Genomic DNA, 12,586 nt, shown 5'->3' with positions numbered 1-12,586 from the left:
CTCGATGCGTACCCCCTTCCCTGGATTGCAGACATGGTAAATCAGATCGCACACTACCGGGTGTTCTCCACGGTGGATCTGAAGTCTGCATACCACCAGCTCCCAATCCGCCCGAAGGACCGCCACTACACGGCTTTTGAGGCAGACAGCCGCCTTTTCCATTTCCTCCGGGTCCCCTTTGGCGTCACGAATGGGGTTTCGGTGTTCCAAGGAGCAATGGACCGAATGGTGGACCAGTACGGGCTGCGGGCCACATTTCCGTACTTGGACAATGTCACCATCTGTGGCCATGATCAGCAGGACCACGACGCCAACCTCCACAGATTTCTCCAAACCGCCCAAACTCTCAATCTCACCTACAACAAGGAGAAATGCGTTTTCCGCACAACCAGACTAGCCATCCTTGGCTACGTCGTGGAGAACGGGGTCCTAGGGCCCGATCCTGACCGTATGCGCCCCCTTCTGAAACTCCCTCTCCCTCACTGTCCCAAGGCCCTAAAGAGGTGCCTCGGGTTCTGTTCATAAGTGGGTCCCCAATTATGTGGACAAAGCCCGCCCACTAATCAAGGCCACCATCTTTCCACTGGCAACTGAGGCCCGCCAAGCCTTCAGCAGCATCAAGGCAGACATCACCAAAGCCGCGATGCGTGCGGTGGACGAGTTTGTCCCCTTCCAGGTGGAGAGCGACGCATCAGAGGTCGCTCTCGCCGCCACCCTCAACCTAGCACGCAAACCGCTACCGTTCTTTTCGCACACCCTCACATCCTCTGAAATTCGACACTCCTCGGTCGAAAAAGAAGCCCAAGCCATCGTGGAAGCCGTGTGGCACTGGAGGCACTACCTCGCTCTGGGAGGTTTACCCTCGTCACCGACCAACGATCGGTAGCCTTCATGTTCGACAATACGCAGCAGGGCAAAATCAAGAACGATAAGGTACAGGTACTGTTCTAAGCTGATTAAAACCACTGTTTACTTCCACTCGTGTCCTTGCGTGAATTGATGGTCGCATCAATTACAATTAAATAAGGGTAACTACAAAGACATGAGGGAAGAGCTGGCCAGAATTGATTGGAAAAGGAGACTAGCAGGGAAGACAGTGGAACAGCAATGGCAGGGGTTTTGGGGGTTATTCGGGAGTCACAACAGAAATTCATCTCAAGGAGGAGGAAACATGTTAAGGGCAGGACAAGGCATCCATGGCTGACGAGGGAAGTCAAGGACAGCATAAAAGCAAAAGAAAAGGCATATAAATTGGCAAGGATTAGTGAGAAGCCAGAGGATTGGGAATCATTTAAAAATGAGCAGAGGACAACTAAAAAAGCAATAAGGGGGGAGAAGATGAAATATGAGTGCAAGCGTCCTAGTAATATAAAAGAATAAAGGAAGAGTTTCTTTCAATATATAAAAGGTAAGAGAGAGGCAAAAATATACTTTGGACCACTGGAAAACATAGCTGGAGAAGTAATAATAAGAAACAAAGAAATGGCAGACAAAATGAATAGTTACTGTGCATCAGTCTTCACGGTGGAAGACACCAGTGGGATGCCAGAGCTCCAGAAGAATCAGGAATCAGGCCATCACTAAGGAGAAGGTTCGGGGGGAAAATGAAAGGCCTGAAGATGGATACGTCACCAGGACCGGATGGACTACACCCCAGGGTCCTAAGAGATAGCTGAAGAGGTTGTGGAGGCATTGGTGGTGATCTTTCAGGAATCACCGGAGGCAGGAAGGGTCCCAGAGGACTGGAAAGTGGCTAATGTAACACCACTGTTTAAGAAGGGAGGGAGGCAGAAGACGAGAAATTATAGGCTGATTAGCCTGACTTCGGTCATTGGTAAGATTTTAGAGTCTGTTATTAAAGATGAGATTGCAAAGTACTTGGAAGTGCATGATAAAATTGGACTGAGTCAGCACTGCTTTGTCAAAGGGAGGTCATGTCTGACAAATCTGTTAGAGTTCTTTGAGCAGGTAACAAGGAAGTTAGACAAAGGAGAACCAGTGGACGTGATTTACTTAGATTTCTAGAAAGCCTTTGACAAGGTGCCACATGGGCTCTAACTTATTTAAGTCTCCTAAGGTATTACGGGTAAGATCCTGGCATGGATAGAGGATTGACTGACTGGCAGAAGGCAGAAAGTGGGGATAAAAGGGTCTTTTCCAGGATGGCAGACGGTGACTAGTGGTGTGCCTCAGGGATCTGTGCTGGGGCCACAACTTTTTACAATATACATTAATGATCTGGAAGAAGGTACTGAAGGCACTGTTGCTAAGTTTGCCGATGATACAAAGATCTGCAGAGGGACAGGTAGTATAGAGGAAGCAAGGGGGCTGCAGAAGGATTTGGACAAGCTAGGAGAGTTGGCAAGGCAGTGGCAGATGAAATGCAATGTGGAAAAGTGTGAGGTTATTCACTTTGGAAGGAGGAATTTAGGCACAGACTATTTTCTAAATGGGGAAATGCTTCGGAAATCAGAAGCACAAAGGGACTTGGGAGTCCTTGTTCATAATTCTCTTCAGGTTAATGTGCAGGTTCAGTCGGCTGTTAAGAAGGCAAATGCAATGTTAGCATTCATGTCAAGAGGGCTAGAATAGAGGAACAGGGATGTTCTTCTGAGGCTGTATAAGGCTCTGGTCAGACCCCATTTGGAGTATTGTGAGCAGTTTTGGGTCTTGTATCTGAGGAAGAATGTGCTGGCCTTGGAAAGGATCCAGAGGAGGTTCACATGAATGATCCCTGGAATGAAGAACTTGTATGAGGAACAGTTGAGGACTCTGGGTCTGTACTTGTTGGAGTTTAGAAGGATGAGGGGGATCTCATTGAATCTTGCAGGATCCTGCGAGGCCTGGATAGAGTGGACGTGGAGAGGATGTTTCCACTTGTAGGAAAAACTAGAACCAGAGGACACCATCTCAGACTAAAGGGACGATCCTTTAAAACGGACATGAGGAGGAATTTCTTCAGTCAGAGGGTGGTGAATCTGTGGAACTCTTTGCCATAGAAGATTGTGGGGCCAAATCACTGACTCTTTAAGACAGAGATAGATAGGTTCTTGATTAATAAGGGGATCAGGGGTTATAATAATAATAAGAATATGGGGAGAAGGCAGGAGAATAGGGATGAGAAAATATCAGCCATGATTGAATGGCGGAGCAAACTCAATGGGCCGAGTGGCCTAATTCTGCCCCTTGGTCCTACAGTCTGCTGCCTTTCTCCTTCTAGGTGGTAGAGGTCAAAGGAACCTTAGTAAATTGTTCTAGTGCACTTTGTAGATGGTACACACTGCTGCAACTGTGCATTGGTGATATGCAGGGAGTAATTTTGTATGGTGGTGGGGTGCTAATCAAGTGGCTGCTTTGTCCTGGATGATGCCTAGTTTCTTGAGTGTTGTTGGAGCTGCACTCATCCAGGCAAGTGGAGTGTGTGTCATTATGTTCCTGACTTGTGCCTTGTAGATCGTGGGCAGGCATTGGGAGTCAGGAGGTGAGTTGCTCTCTGTAGAATTCCCCGCCTCTCACCTGCTCTTGTAGTGACAGGATTTATTTGTCTGGGCCAGTTCAGTTTCTGGTCAATGGGAACCTCCAGGATGTTGATAGTTCATGGCGATGGTTAGATTCTCACTTGTCGGAAATGGTCCTTGCCTGGCACTTGCGTTGCGCTAATGTTACTTGCCACTTAGCAGCCCTGGCCTGTGTGTTGTCCAGATCTTGCTGCATATGGCACGGACTGCTTCAGTATCTGAACGGTCGCAAATGGTGCTGAACATTGTGCAGTCATCAGTGAACATCCCCACTACAATGGAGGAAAGATCAATGATGACGTATCTGAAGATCTTTTGGACCATTAATACTATTGATATACTCCAGGATTAGCTGGATTAATTCAATTTTAGGTCTATCCTGGACATAGAAAAGAAGTGTTTTATCTCATTTATTTTATTTGAAGTTCTGAAGAGTAAAGGGCTGTATTTCAAGCTGACTGTGTCTCTATCCAGAAAACCTTTAAACAGGTATAATTAGATAATTATAAGGCTTACATTAATTTATTATTGATACAGGGATCACATGAAGCACTAAATGGTTTGGGATGGTATTATGAAATCTTTGAGAAGGACTTTGTGAAAGCTGTGGAGTACTGGGAAAAAGCAATGCAAATGGGAAATCTGGATGCGTCCCATAATCTTGGAGTGATGTATGCAGCTGGACTATACCCAGGCAAACCCGTAAAAAATGAGGTAATTTCTGCAGATTCTGTACACTAATATTTTGTTCATCAGGAAAAACAAATGTAGTTTTGAAGTTTTATTAAATCTTGCATTCATTCCTACTCGTTTCTTTGTGTAAAGGGCACAATGTATTCACCCTGATTTTGCATATTCCACAGAACCTTCTGTATGAAATCACAGAACTATCTGTCCCATTATGCCTAGGTAGTCTCTTTGAAGGAGCTATTCTGTTGTCCCACTCACTCTCTTGCTCGTTCTCCATAGCCCTGCAAGTTATTCCTTTGCCAATATATATCCAATTTCTTTTTAAATGTTGTTATTCGGTTTTTTCCCCCCATCACCTTTTCAGGCAATGGTTTCCACATCATAACTTGCTGCAGTTTTTATAAGATCCACATTTGTCTCCTGAATTTCTAGACAATTATCTTAAATCTTTGCCCCGTTATCAACTCTCCATATCTATTCTAGTTGGAAGTTCCAGTTTAAAACTCATTTAGAGCAAGGCAGACTCTAAATAACACTCTAACCAAGTAAAATGCTAGTGTCTACATGCCTGTATGTCAGTTATAATGCAATTGTTTCAAAATCAAAGCTGCTTTGAGGTGTTTGGTCACATTTTCTTTAAAGTGACATGGAGAGGTTTATGACAGCTTCAGCAATGTAAGTGGTATAACTGGCATAAGAGTGCAAGAAAATGGGACCAGGAATGGGTCCTAGGGCCCCACACCACTGCTGCACCATTTAGTAAAGTTATGCCTGAAATTTTACCAATGGTAAAGTCATATATATCATTACTGGGCACGATTTCCCCACCACTTTGCGTCCGGCGCCAGTCCTGCTATTCCCAGCGAATAGCAGGAGAGGCCAAAACCGGGTTTCCGCACCGGGCACAGAGCCGAGCACAAAGCCCGCTACACCTTACACAATCTGGATCACGCCCTTTCTGGGTGTGATTCAGATTAGCATATTTAAATGTGTTATTTAACTCGTGTGCAGTCTGTTCGAGGCTGGAATCTCCCGGCTCCGAGTATTCACCGGCCCCGCCGGCGAAGCCGGAGGCTGGCGCAAATTAATACTGGTCTCCAAAAACAGAAACTAGCCGGGATGACCCTGCTGTGGTGGCTCGGAGCCCCTGGGTAGTCGGTGACTTGGCAGGGTGCTGCCAACCTGGGACCTCAGCTGTCCCAGGTTGGCAATGCCAGGGTGTCAGGTTGGCACTGTCAGGGGCAGTGCCCGAGTGCCAAGTTGGCACTGCCCAAGTCCAAATGGCAGTGCCAGGGTGCCAAGAGGCACTGCCAAGGGTTGGGGCTCGAGGGGGCCATACCCAAGAAAGGGGGGGCCTAGGGGAGGGCTGGGCAGGAATGAGGTGTGGAGGATGAACGGGGAGTGGACTGGAAAGGGGTGTGGCCTCAGGTGGGGATGTGGCTTTAAAGATGTTGACACTCAGTGACCCCATAATGGGTTATGCTCATTTGGGCGGGGTGATGATCCAATGCCAATGAAGATGAATGGGGTGGGGCTGGGTCGCCGTCCTGCCTGGATGATGTGTCGTGGTAGGGGGCAGGTGACATTTAGTGGTGGGGGGGAGGTTGCCCCTCCGGGGTCGAGGGTGTTGGCCATGTTTCCGGGGTGTTGCGAAGTCTTTGCGTTGGGATGTGGGGGATCCTCAACCTCACTTTGAGATCTGGCTCCCCTTCAAAATGGCATCCGATCTCTTAGGAGCTGAGCTTGCCGCCGACTTTAGTTCCCCGCTGCAGAAAAAATTCCAAGTGGGTATAAGAACATAAGAACTAGGAGCAGGAGTAAGCTATCTGACCCCTCGAGCCTGCTCCACCATTCAATAAGATCATGGCTGGTCTTTTTGTGGACTCCGCTCCACTTACCCGCCCGCTCACCATAACCCTTAATTCCTTTACTGTTCAAAAATCTATCTTTTCCTTAAAGAAATTTAACGAGGTAGCCTCAACTGCTTCACTAGACGGGGAATTCCACAGATTCACAACCCTTTGTGTGAAGATGTTCCTCCTCAACTCAGTCCTAAATCTGCTCCCCGTTATTTTGAGGCTATGCCCCCTCGTTCTAGTTTCACCCGCCAGTGGAAACAACCTCCCTGCTCCTATCTTATTTATTCTCATCATAATTATATATGTTTCTATAAGATTCCCCTTCATTCTTCTAAATTCCAATGAATATAGTCCCAGTCTACTCCATCTCTCCTTAAAAGCTAATCCTCTCAACTCTGGAATCTACCTAGTGAATCTCCTCTGCACTCCCTCCAATGCCAGTACATCCTTCTCAAGTAAGGAGACCAAAACAGTACACAGTACTCCAGGTGTGGCCTCACCAGCACTCTATACAGCTGCAACATAACCTCCCTGTTTGTAAACTCCATCCCTCGAGCAATGAAGGACAAAATTCCATTTGCCTTAATTACCTGCAAACCAACATTTTGTGATTCATGCACAAGGACACCCAGGTCCCTCTGCGTGGCAGCATGCTGCAATTTTTTACCATTTAAATAATAGTCCATTTTGCTGTTATTCCTACCAAAGTGGATGACCTCACATTTACCAATATTGTACTCCATCTGCCAGACCCTTGCCCACTCACTTAAACTAATCTGTATCCCTTTGCAGACTTTCAGGCCGGGATTCTCCGATCCCGCGTCGGGTCGGAGAATCGGCGAGGGGGCACGCGGATCGCGCCATGCCAGGCTGCCGATTCTCCAGCGACCGGAGAATCGGTGCGAATCATGCCGGCGCTGTTGTCGAGGCACCGGTCGGGGACCATTGAAAGCAGCCCCTCCCCCGGCGATTCTCTGCGTTCGTCGGGCTGAGTGTCCGCCGGCGTCGCTTACGTATGGTCCTAACCGGCGTGGCCTCAGCATTCTGGCTGCAGGGGACCGTCCTGGTGGGGGGGCCTATGTAGGGCTGCACCATTTTGCCCGCGGGCCGGCGCGGAGACGGCCGTGGCGAGCATGCACGGACCCACGCCGGCCATGGCACGCGCATGTGCGGAAAAGCGCCGTTCGTGGCTCGCATGCGCGGACCCACACCGGCCGTGGTGGGCCGGCTTTCGGCGCTGGAGCAGCGCACAGCACTCCGGCGCCGTTCTAGCCCCCGAGGAAGGGGTGAATGCCTGGGCCTGGAGGCCTGTTGACACCGGCGTCGGTCGCACCGGTTTTGGCGCCGGTGTCAACACTCCTGGCCTCCGAGTTCTCTGTACACTTTGCTCTACCACTCCTTTTAGTGTCATCTGCGAACTTTGACACATTACACTTGGTCCCCAACTCCAAATCATTCATGTAAATTGTAAACAATTGCGGTCCCAACACTGATCCCTGAGGCACACCACTAACCACTGATCGCCAACCAGATAAACACCCATTTAACTCCACTCTTTGCTTTCTGTTAGTTAACGAATCCTCTATCCATGCTAGTACATTACCCATAACGCTGTGCACCTTGCAGCAGCCTTTTTGTGGCACCTTGTCGAATGCCTTCTGGAAATCCAGATACACCACATCCACCGGTTCCATGTTGTCCACCGCGCTCATAATGTTCTCAAAGAATTCCAGTAAATTAGTTAAACATGACCTCCATGAACCCATGCTGCGGCTGCCCGAAGGGACAATTTATATCCAGGTGCCTCGCTATTTTTTCCTGGATAATAGATTCAAGCATTTTCCCCACTAGAGCAGTTATGCTAACCGGTCTATAGTTACCCACATTTTGTCTACCTCCTTTTTTGAACAGTGGCATCACATTTGCTGTTTTCCAATCTGCCGGAACCGCCCCAGAGTCCAGCGAATTTTGGTACGTTGATCCAGTGAGAATCTCCCAAGTTCAAAAAAAAGACTCAAGTCTGGGTGAATACCGTCCTGGATCGCGACCAAACACCCAGCGAGAATCACCCTGTGAAACCTGCCCAAAATGACACTTAAGCCCCAAGTGTCATTTCAGGCGAGTTCGGCTGGGTGTTTCTCCCTGGCTCGTGTCGGCAAGTTCACCACTGCTATCTAACCACACTTAGGGTGGGATTTACTGGCTATTCACGCCGGCATACAGGTTTCCCGTTACAAGGGTGGAGCTGGTAGATCTCGGTGGCGGGCCGCCTCCACTGCCCCAAAACATGAGGTGGGGTGGTCGATAAATCTGGTTCTGAGTCATTTTTGGGGGGCTTTGGTAAGTCTCTCTCCAATTTATTTCATCACTGGGGAGCTGGTCCCGCTGGCCAGAATGGCTCCTCCGAGATTGGGCACCATTTTGAAAGGGCCCCCCGACCTCTAAGTGAGCTTGAGGATCTCTCATATCCCCCACCCACAGGCAATGTCACTCCCCACACACATGGGCATTACCCCACATCTTCCCCCAAGTGAGCACACACTACTGTGGGGTCACTGAGGACCCCCCCCCCTCCACTTTTCAGGCCTCCCCATGCCCCTTTACAGTGTCCCCCCCCCCCTTTCAGGATCGCCACCGTTCACCCTCCCCCCAACCTTCCAGGGTCCCCTTCATACCCGACCTTCACCTCCCCCCCCCCCCCCCCCCCCCCCCTCCTCATCCCTCCTTTCATGGGCATGGCCCCACTCAGGTGCTGACCATTGGCAGTGGCCCCTAGGCACCCTGCCACTATCATCTGGCACCCTGGCAGTACTCCTGAAAAGTTGTAACCTGGCAGTGCTAAGGTGCCTAATTGCCAGGGAGTGCCAGGATGCAACTCTGCACTATCCCTGACCACCCATGGGCCTCCAATGGCTTGGGAGACCGCCCCAGGTGCCATACTGCCTGTTCCACATTTGTATGGACCAATATTAGGCTGGGGCTGGCTGGGGACTCCTTGAGGCCAGGCCGGTTAGATCCAGCGTCAGTACGGCTGAGTAGGTTTCAATTAACCGTGCGAGGCAGAGCCCCCACATTGTCCAACCAGATCTCGCGAGGCGTTACAGCATTCGGGGATCCAGGGGAGGCCTCTCCCGGGTTTACTGGCCGCATCCCGCTCTGATTCTGGTGAGACCCCTCGCTCTGATTCTGGTGAGACTCCCTCGCTCTGATTCTGGTGAGACTCCCACGCTCTGATTCTGGTGAGACTCCCTCGCGGTGATTCTGGTGAGACTCCCTCGCTCTGATTCTGGTGAGACTCCCTCGCTCTGATTCTGGTGAGACTCCCTCGCTCTGATTCTGGTGAGACTCCCTCGCTCTGATTCTGGTGAGACTCCCTCGCTCTGATTCTGGTGAGACGCCCTCGCTCTGATTCTGGTGAGACGCCCTCGCTCTGATTCTGGTGAGACGCCCTCGCTCTGATTCTGGTGAGACGCCCTCGCTCTGATTCTAGTGAGACTCCCTCGCTCTGATTCTGGTGAGACTCCCTCGCTCTGATTCTGGTGAGACTCCCTCACTCTGATTCTGGTGAGACGCCCTCGCTCTGATTCTGGTGAGACGCCCTCGCTCTGATTCTGGTGAGACTCCCTCGCTCTGATTCTGGTGAGACTCCCTCGCTCTGATTCTGGTGAGACTCCCTCGCACTGATTCTGATGAGACTCCCTCGCTCTGATTCTGATGAGACTCCCTCGCTCTGATTCTGGTGAGACTCCCTCGCTCTGATTCTGGTGAGACTCCCTCGCTCTGATTCTGGTGAGACTCCCTCGCACTGATTCTGATGAGACTCCCTCGCTCTGATTCTGGTGAGACTCCCTCGCTCTGATTCTGGTGAGACTCCCTCGCTCTGATTCTGGTGAGACTCCCTCGCTCTGATTCTGGTGAGACTCCCTCGCTCTGATTCTGGTGAGACTCCCTCGCTCTGATTCTGGTGAGACTCCCTCGCTCTGATTCTGGTGAGACTCCCTCGCTCTGATACTAGTGAGACTCCCTCGCTCTGATTCTGGTGAGACACCCTCGCGGTGATTCTGGTGAGACGCCCGCGCTCTGATTCTGGTGAGACTCCCTCGCTCTGATTCTGGTGAGACTCCCTCCCTCTGATTCTGGTGAGACTCCCTTGCACTGATTCTGATGAGACTCCCTCGCTCTGATTCTGGTGAGACTCCCTCGCTCTGATTCTGGTGAGACTCCCTCGCTCTGATTCTGGTGAGACTCCCTCGCTCTGATTCTGGTGAGACTCCCTCCCTTTGATTCTGGTGGGACTCCCTCGCTCTGATTCTGGTGAGACTCCCTCGCTCTGATTCTGGTGAGACTCCCTCGCTCTGATTCTGGTGGGACTCCCTCGCTCTGATTCTGGTGAGACTCCCTCGCGGTGATTCTGGTGAGACTCCCTCGCGATGATTCTGGTGAGACTCCCTCGCGGTGATTCTGGTGAGACTCCCTCGCTCTGATTCTGGTGGGACTCCCTCGCTCTGATTCTGGTGAGACTCCCTCGCTCTGATTCTGGTGGGACTCCCTCGCTCTGATTCTGATGAGACTCCCTCGCTCTGATTCTGCTGAGACTCCGTCTCTCTGATTCTGGTGAGACGCCCTCGCTCTGATTCTGGTGGGACTCCTTCGCTCTGATTCTGGTGAGACTCCCTCGCTCTGATTCTGGTGAGACTCCCTCGCTCTGATTCTGCTGAGACTCCCTCGCTCTGATTCTGGTGAGACTCCCTCGCTCTGATTCTGGTGAGACTCCCTCGCTCTGATTCTGGTGAGACTCCCTCGCTCTGATTCTGATGTGACTCCCTCGCTCTGATTCTGGTGAGACTCCCTCGCTCTGATTCTGGTGAGACTCCCTCGCTCTGATTCTGGTGAGACTCCCTCGCTCTGATTCTGGTGAGACTCCCTCGCTCTGATTCTGCTGAGACTCCCTCGCTCTGATTCTGGTGAGACTCCCTCGCACTGATTCTGGTGAGACTCCCTCGCTCTGATTCTGGTGAGACTCCCTCGCTCTGATTCTGGTGAGACTCCCTCGCTCTGATTCTGGTGAGACTCCCTCGCTCTGATTCTGGTGAGACTCCCTCGCTCTGATTCTGGTGAGACTCCCTCGCTCTGATTCTGGTGAGACTCCCTCGCTCTGATTCTGGTGAGACTCCCTCGCACTGATTCTGGTGAGACTCCCTCGCTCTGATTCTGGTGAGACTCCCTCGCTCTGATTCTGGTGAGACTCCCTCGCTCTGATTCTGGTGAGACTCCCTCGCGGTGATTCTGGTAAGACTCCCTCGCTCTGATTCTGGTGGGACGCCCTCGCTCTGATTCTGGTGAGACTCCCTCGCTCTGATTCTGGTGAGACTCCCTCGCTCTGATTCTGGTGAGACTCCCTCGCACTGATTCTGGTGAGACTCCCTCGCTCTGATTCTGATGAGACTCCCTCGCTCTGATTCTGTTGAGACTCCCTCGCTCTGATTCTGGTGAGACTCCCTCGCTCTGATTCTGATGTAACTCCCTCGCTCTGATTCTGGTGAGACTCCCTCGCTCTGATTCTGGTGAGACTCCCTCGCTCTGATTCTGGTGAGACTCCCTCGCTCTGATTCTGGTGAGACTCCCTCGGTCTGATTCTGGTGAGACTCCCTCGCTCTGATTCTGGTGAGACTCCCTCGCTCTGATTCTGGTGAGACTCCCTCGCTCTGATTCTGGTGAGACTCCCTCGCTCTGATTCTGGTGGGACTCCCTCGCGGTGATTCTGGTGAGACTCCCTCGCTCTGATTCTGGTGAGACTCCCTCGCTCTGATTCTGGTGAGACTCCCTCGCTCTGATTCTGGTGCGACTCCCTCGCTCTGATTCTGGTGCGACTCCCTCGCTCTGATTCTGGTGAGACTCCCTCGCTCTGATTCTGGTGAGACTCCCTCGCTCTGATTCTGGTGCGACTCCCTCGCTCTGATTCCGGTGAGACTCCCTCCCTCTGATTCTGGTGAGACTCCCTTGCGGTGATTCTGGTGAGACTCCCTCGCTCTGATTCTGGTGAGACTCCCTCGCACTGATTCTGGTGAGACTCCCTCGCTCTGATTCTGGTGAGACTCCCTCGCTCTGATTCTGGTGAGACTCCCTCGCGGTGATTCTGGTGAGACTCCCTCGCTCTGATTCTGGTGCGACTCCCTTGCTCTGATTCTGGTGAGACTCCCTCCCTCTGATTCTGGTGAGACTCCCTTGCGGTGATTCTGGTGAGACTCCCTCGCTCTGATTCTGGTGAGACTCCCTCGCACTGATTCTGGTGAGACTCCCTCGCTCTGATTCTGGTGAGACTCCCTCGCTCTGATTCTGGTGAGACTCCCTCGCGGTGATTCTGGTGGGACGCCCTCGCTCTGATTCTGGTGAGACTCCCTCGCTCTGATTCTGGTGAGACTCCCTCGCTCTGATTCTGGTGAGACTCCCTCGCTCTGATTCTGGTGAGACTCCCTCGCTCTGATTCTGGTGAGACTCCCTCGCTCTGATTCTGTTGAG

At 51.3% G+C, this 12,586-nt stretch overlaps 1 protein-coding gene across 3 annotated transcripts in view; it reads left to right on the top strand.

Moving 5' to 3' along the window:
- LOC140408803 (protein sel-1 homolog 3-like) overlaps positions 1-12,586 on the top strand; it is a 142,170-nt gene that overhangs the window by 82,520 nt on the left and 47,064 nt on the right. For all 3 annotated transcript variants that reach the window (XM_072496521.1, XM_072496520.1, XM_072496522.1), the window contains exon 15: positions 4,056-4,232. In XM_072496521.1, coding sequence (XP_072352622.1) covers positions 4,056-4,232 — 177 coding nt within the window. The remainder of the gene's footprint in view (positions 1-4,055; positions 4,233-12,586) is intronic.

This window comes from Scyliorhinus torazame, chromosome 3 (genome assembly GCF_047496885.1).
Source record: "Scyliorhinus torazame isolate Kashiwa2021f chromosome 3, sScyTor2.1, whole genome shotgun sequence".
NCBI classification, from domain to species: Eukaryota; Metazoa; Chordata; class Chondrichthyes; order Carcharhiniformes; family Scyliorhinidae; genus Scyliorhinus; species Scyliorhinus torazame.
Note: the sequence above shows the minus strand (reverse complement) of the source record. Positions and strands in the feature narration are given on the sequence as shown.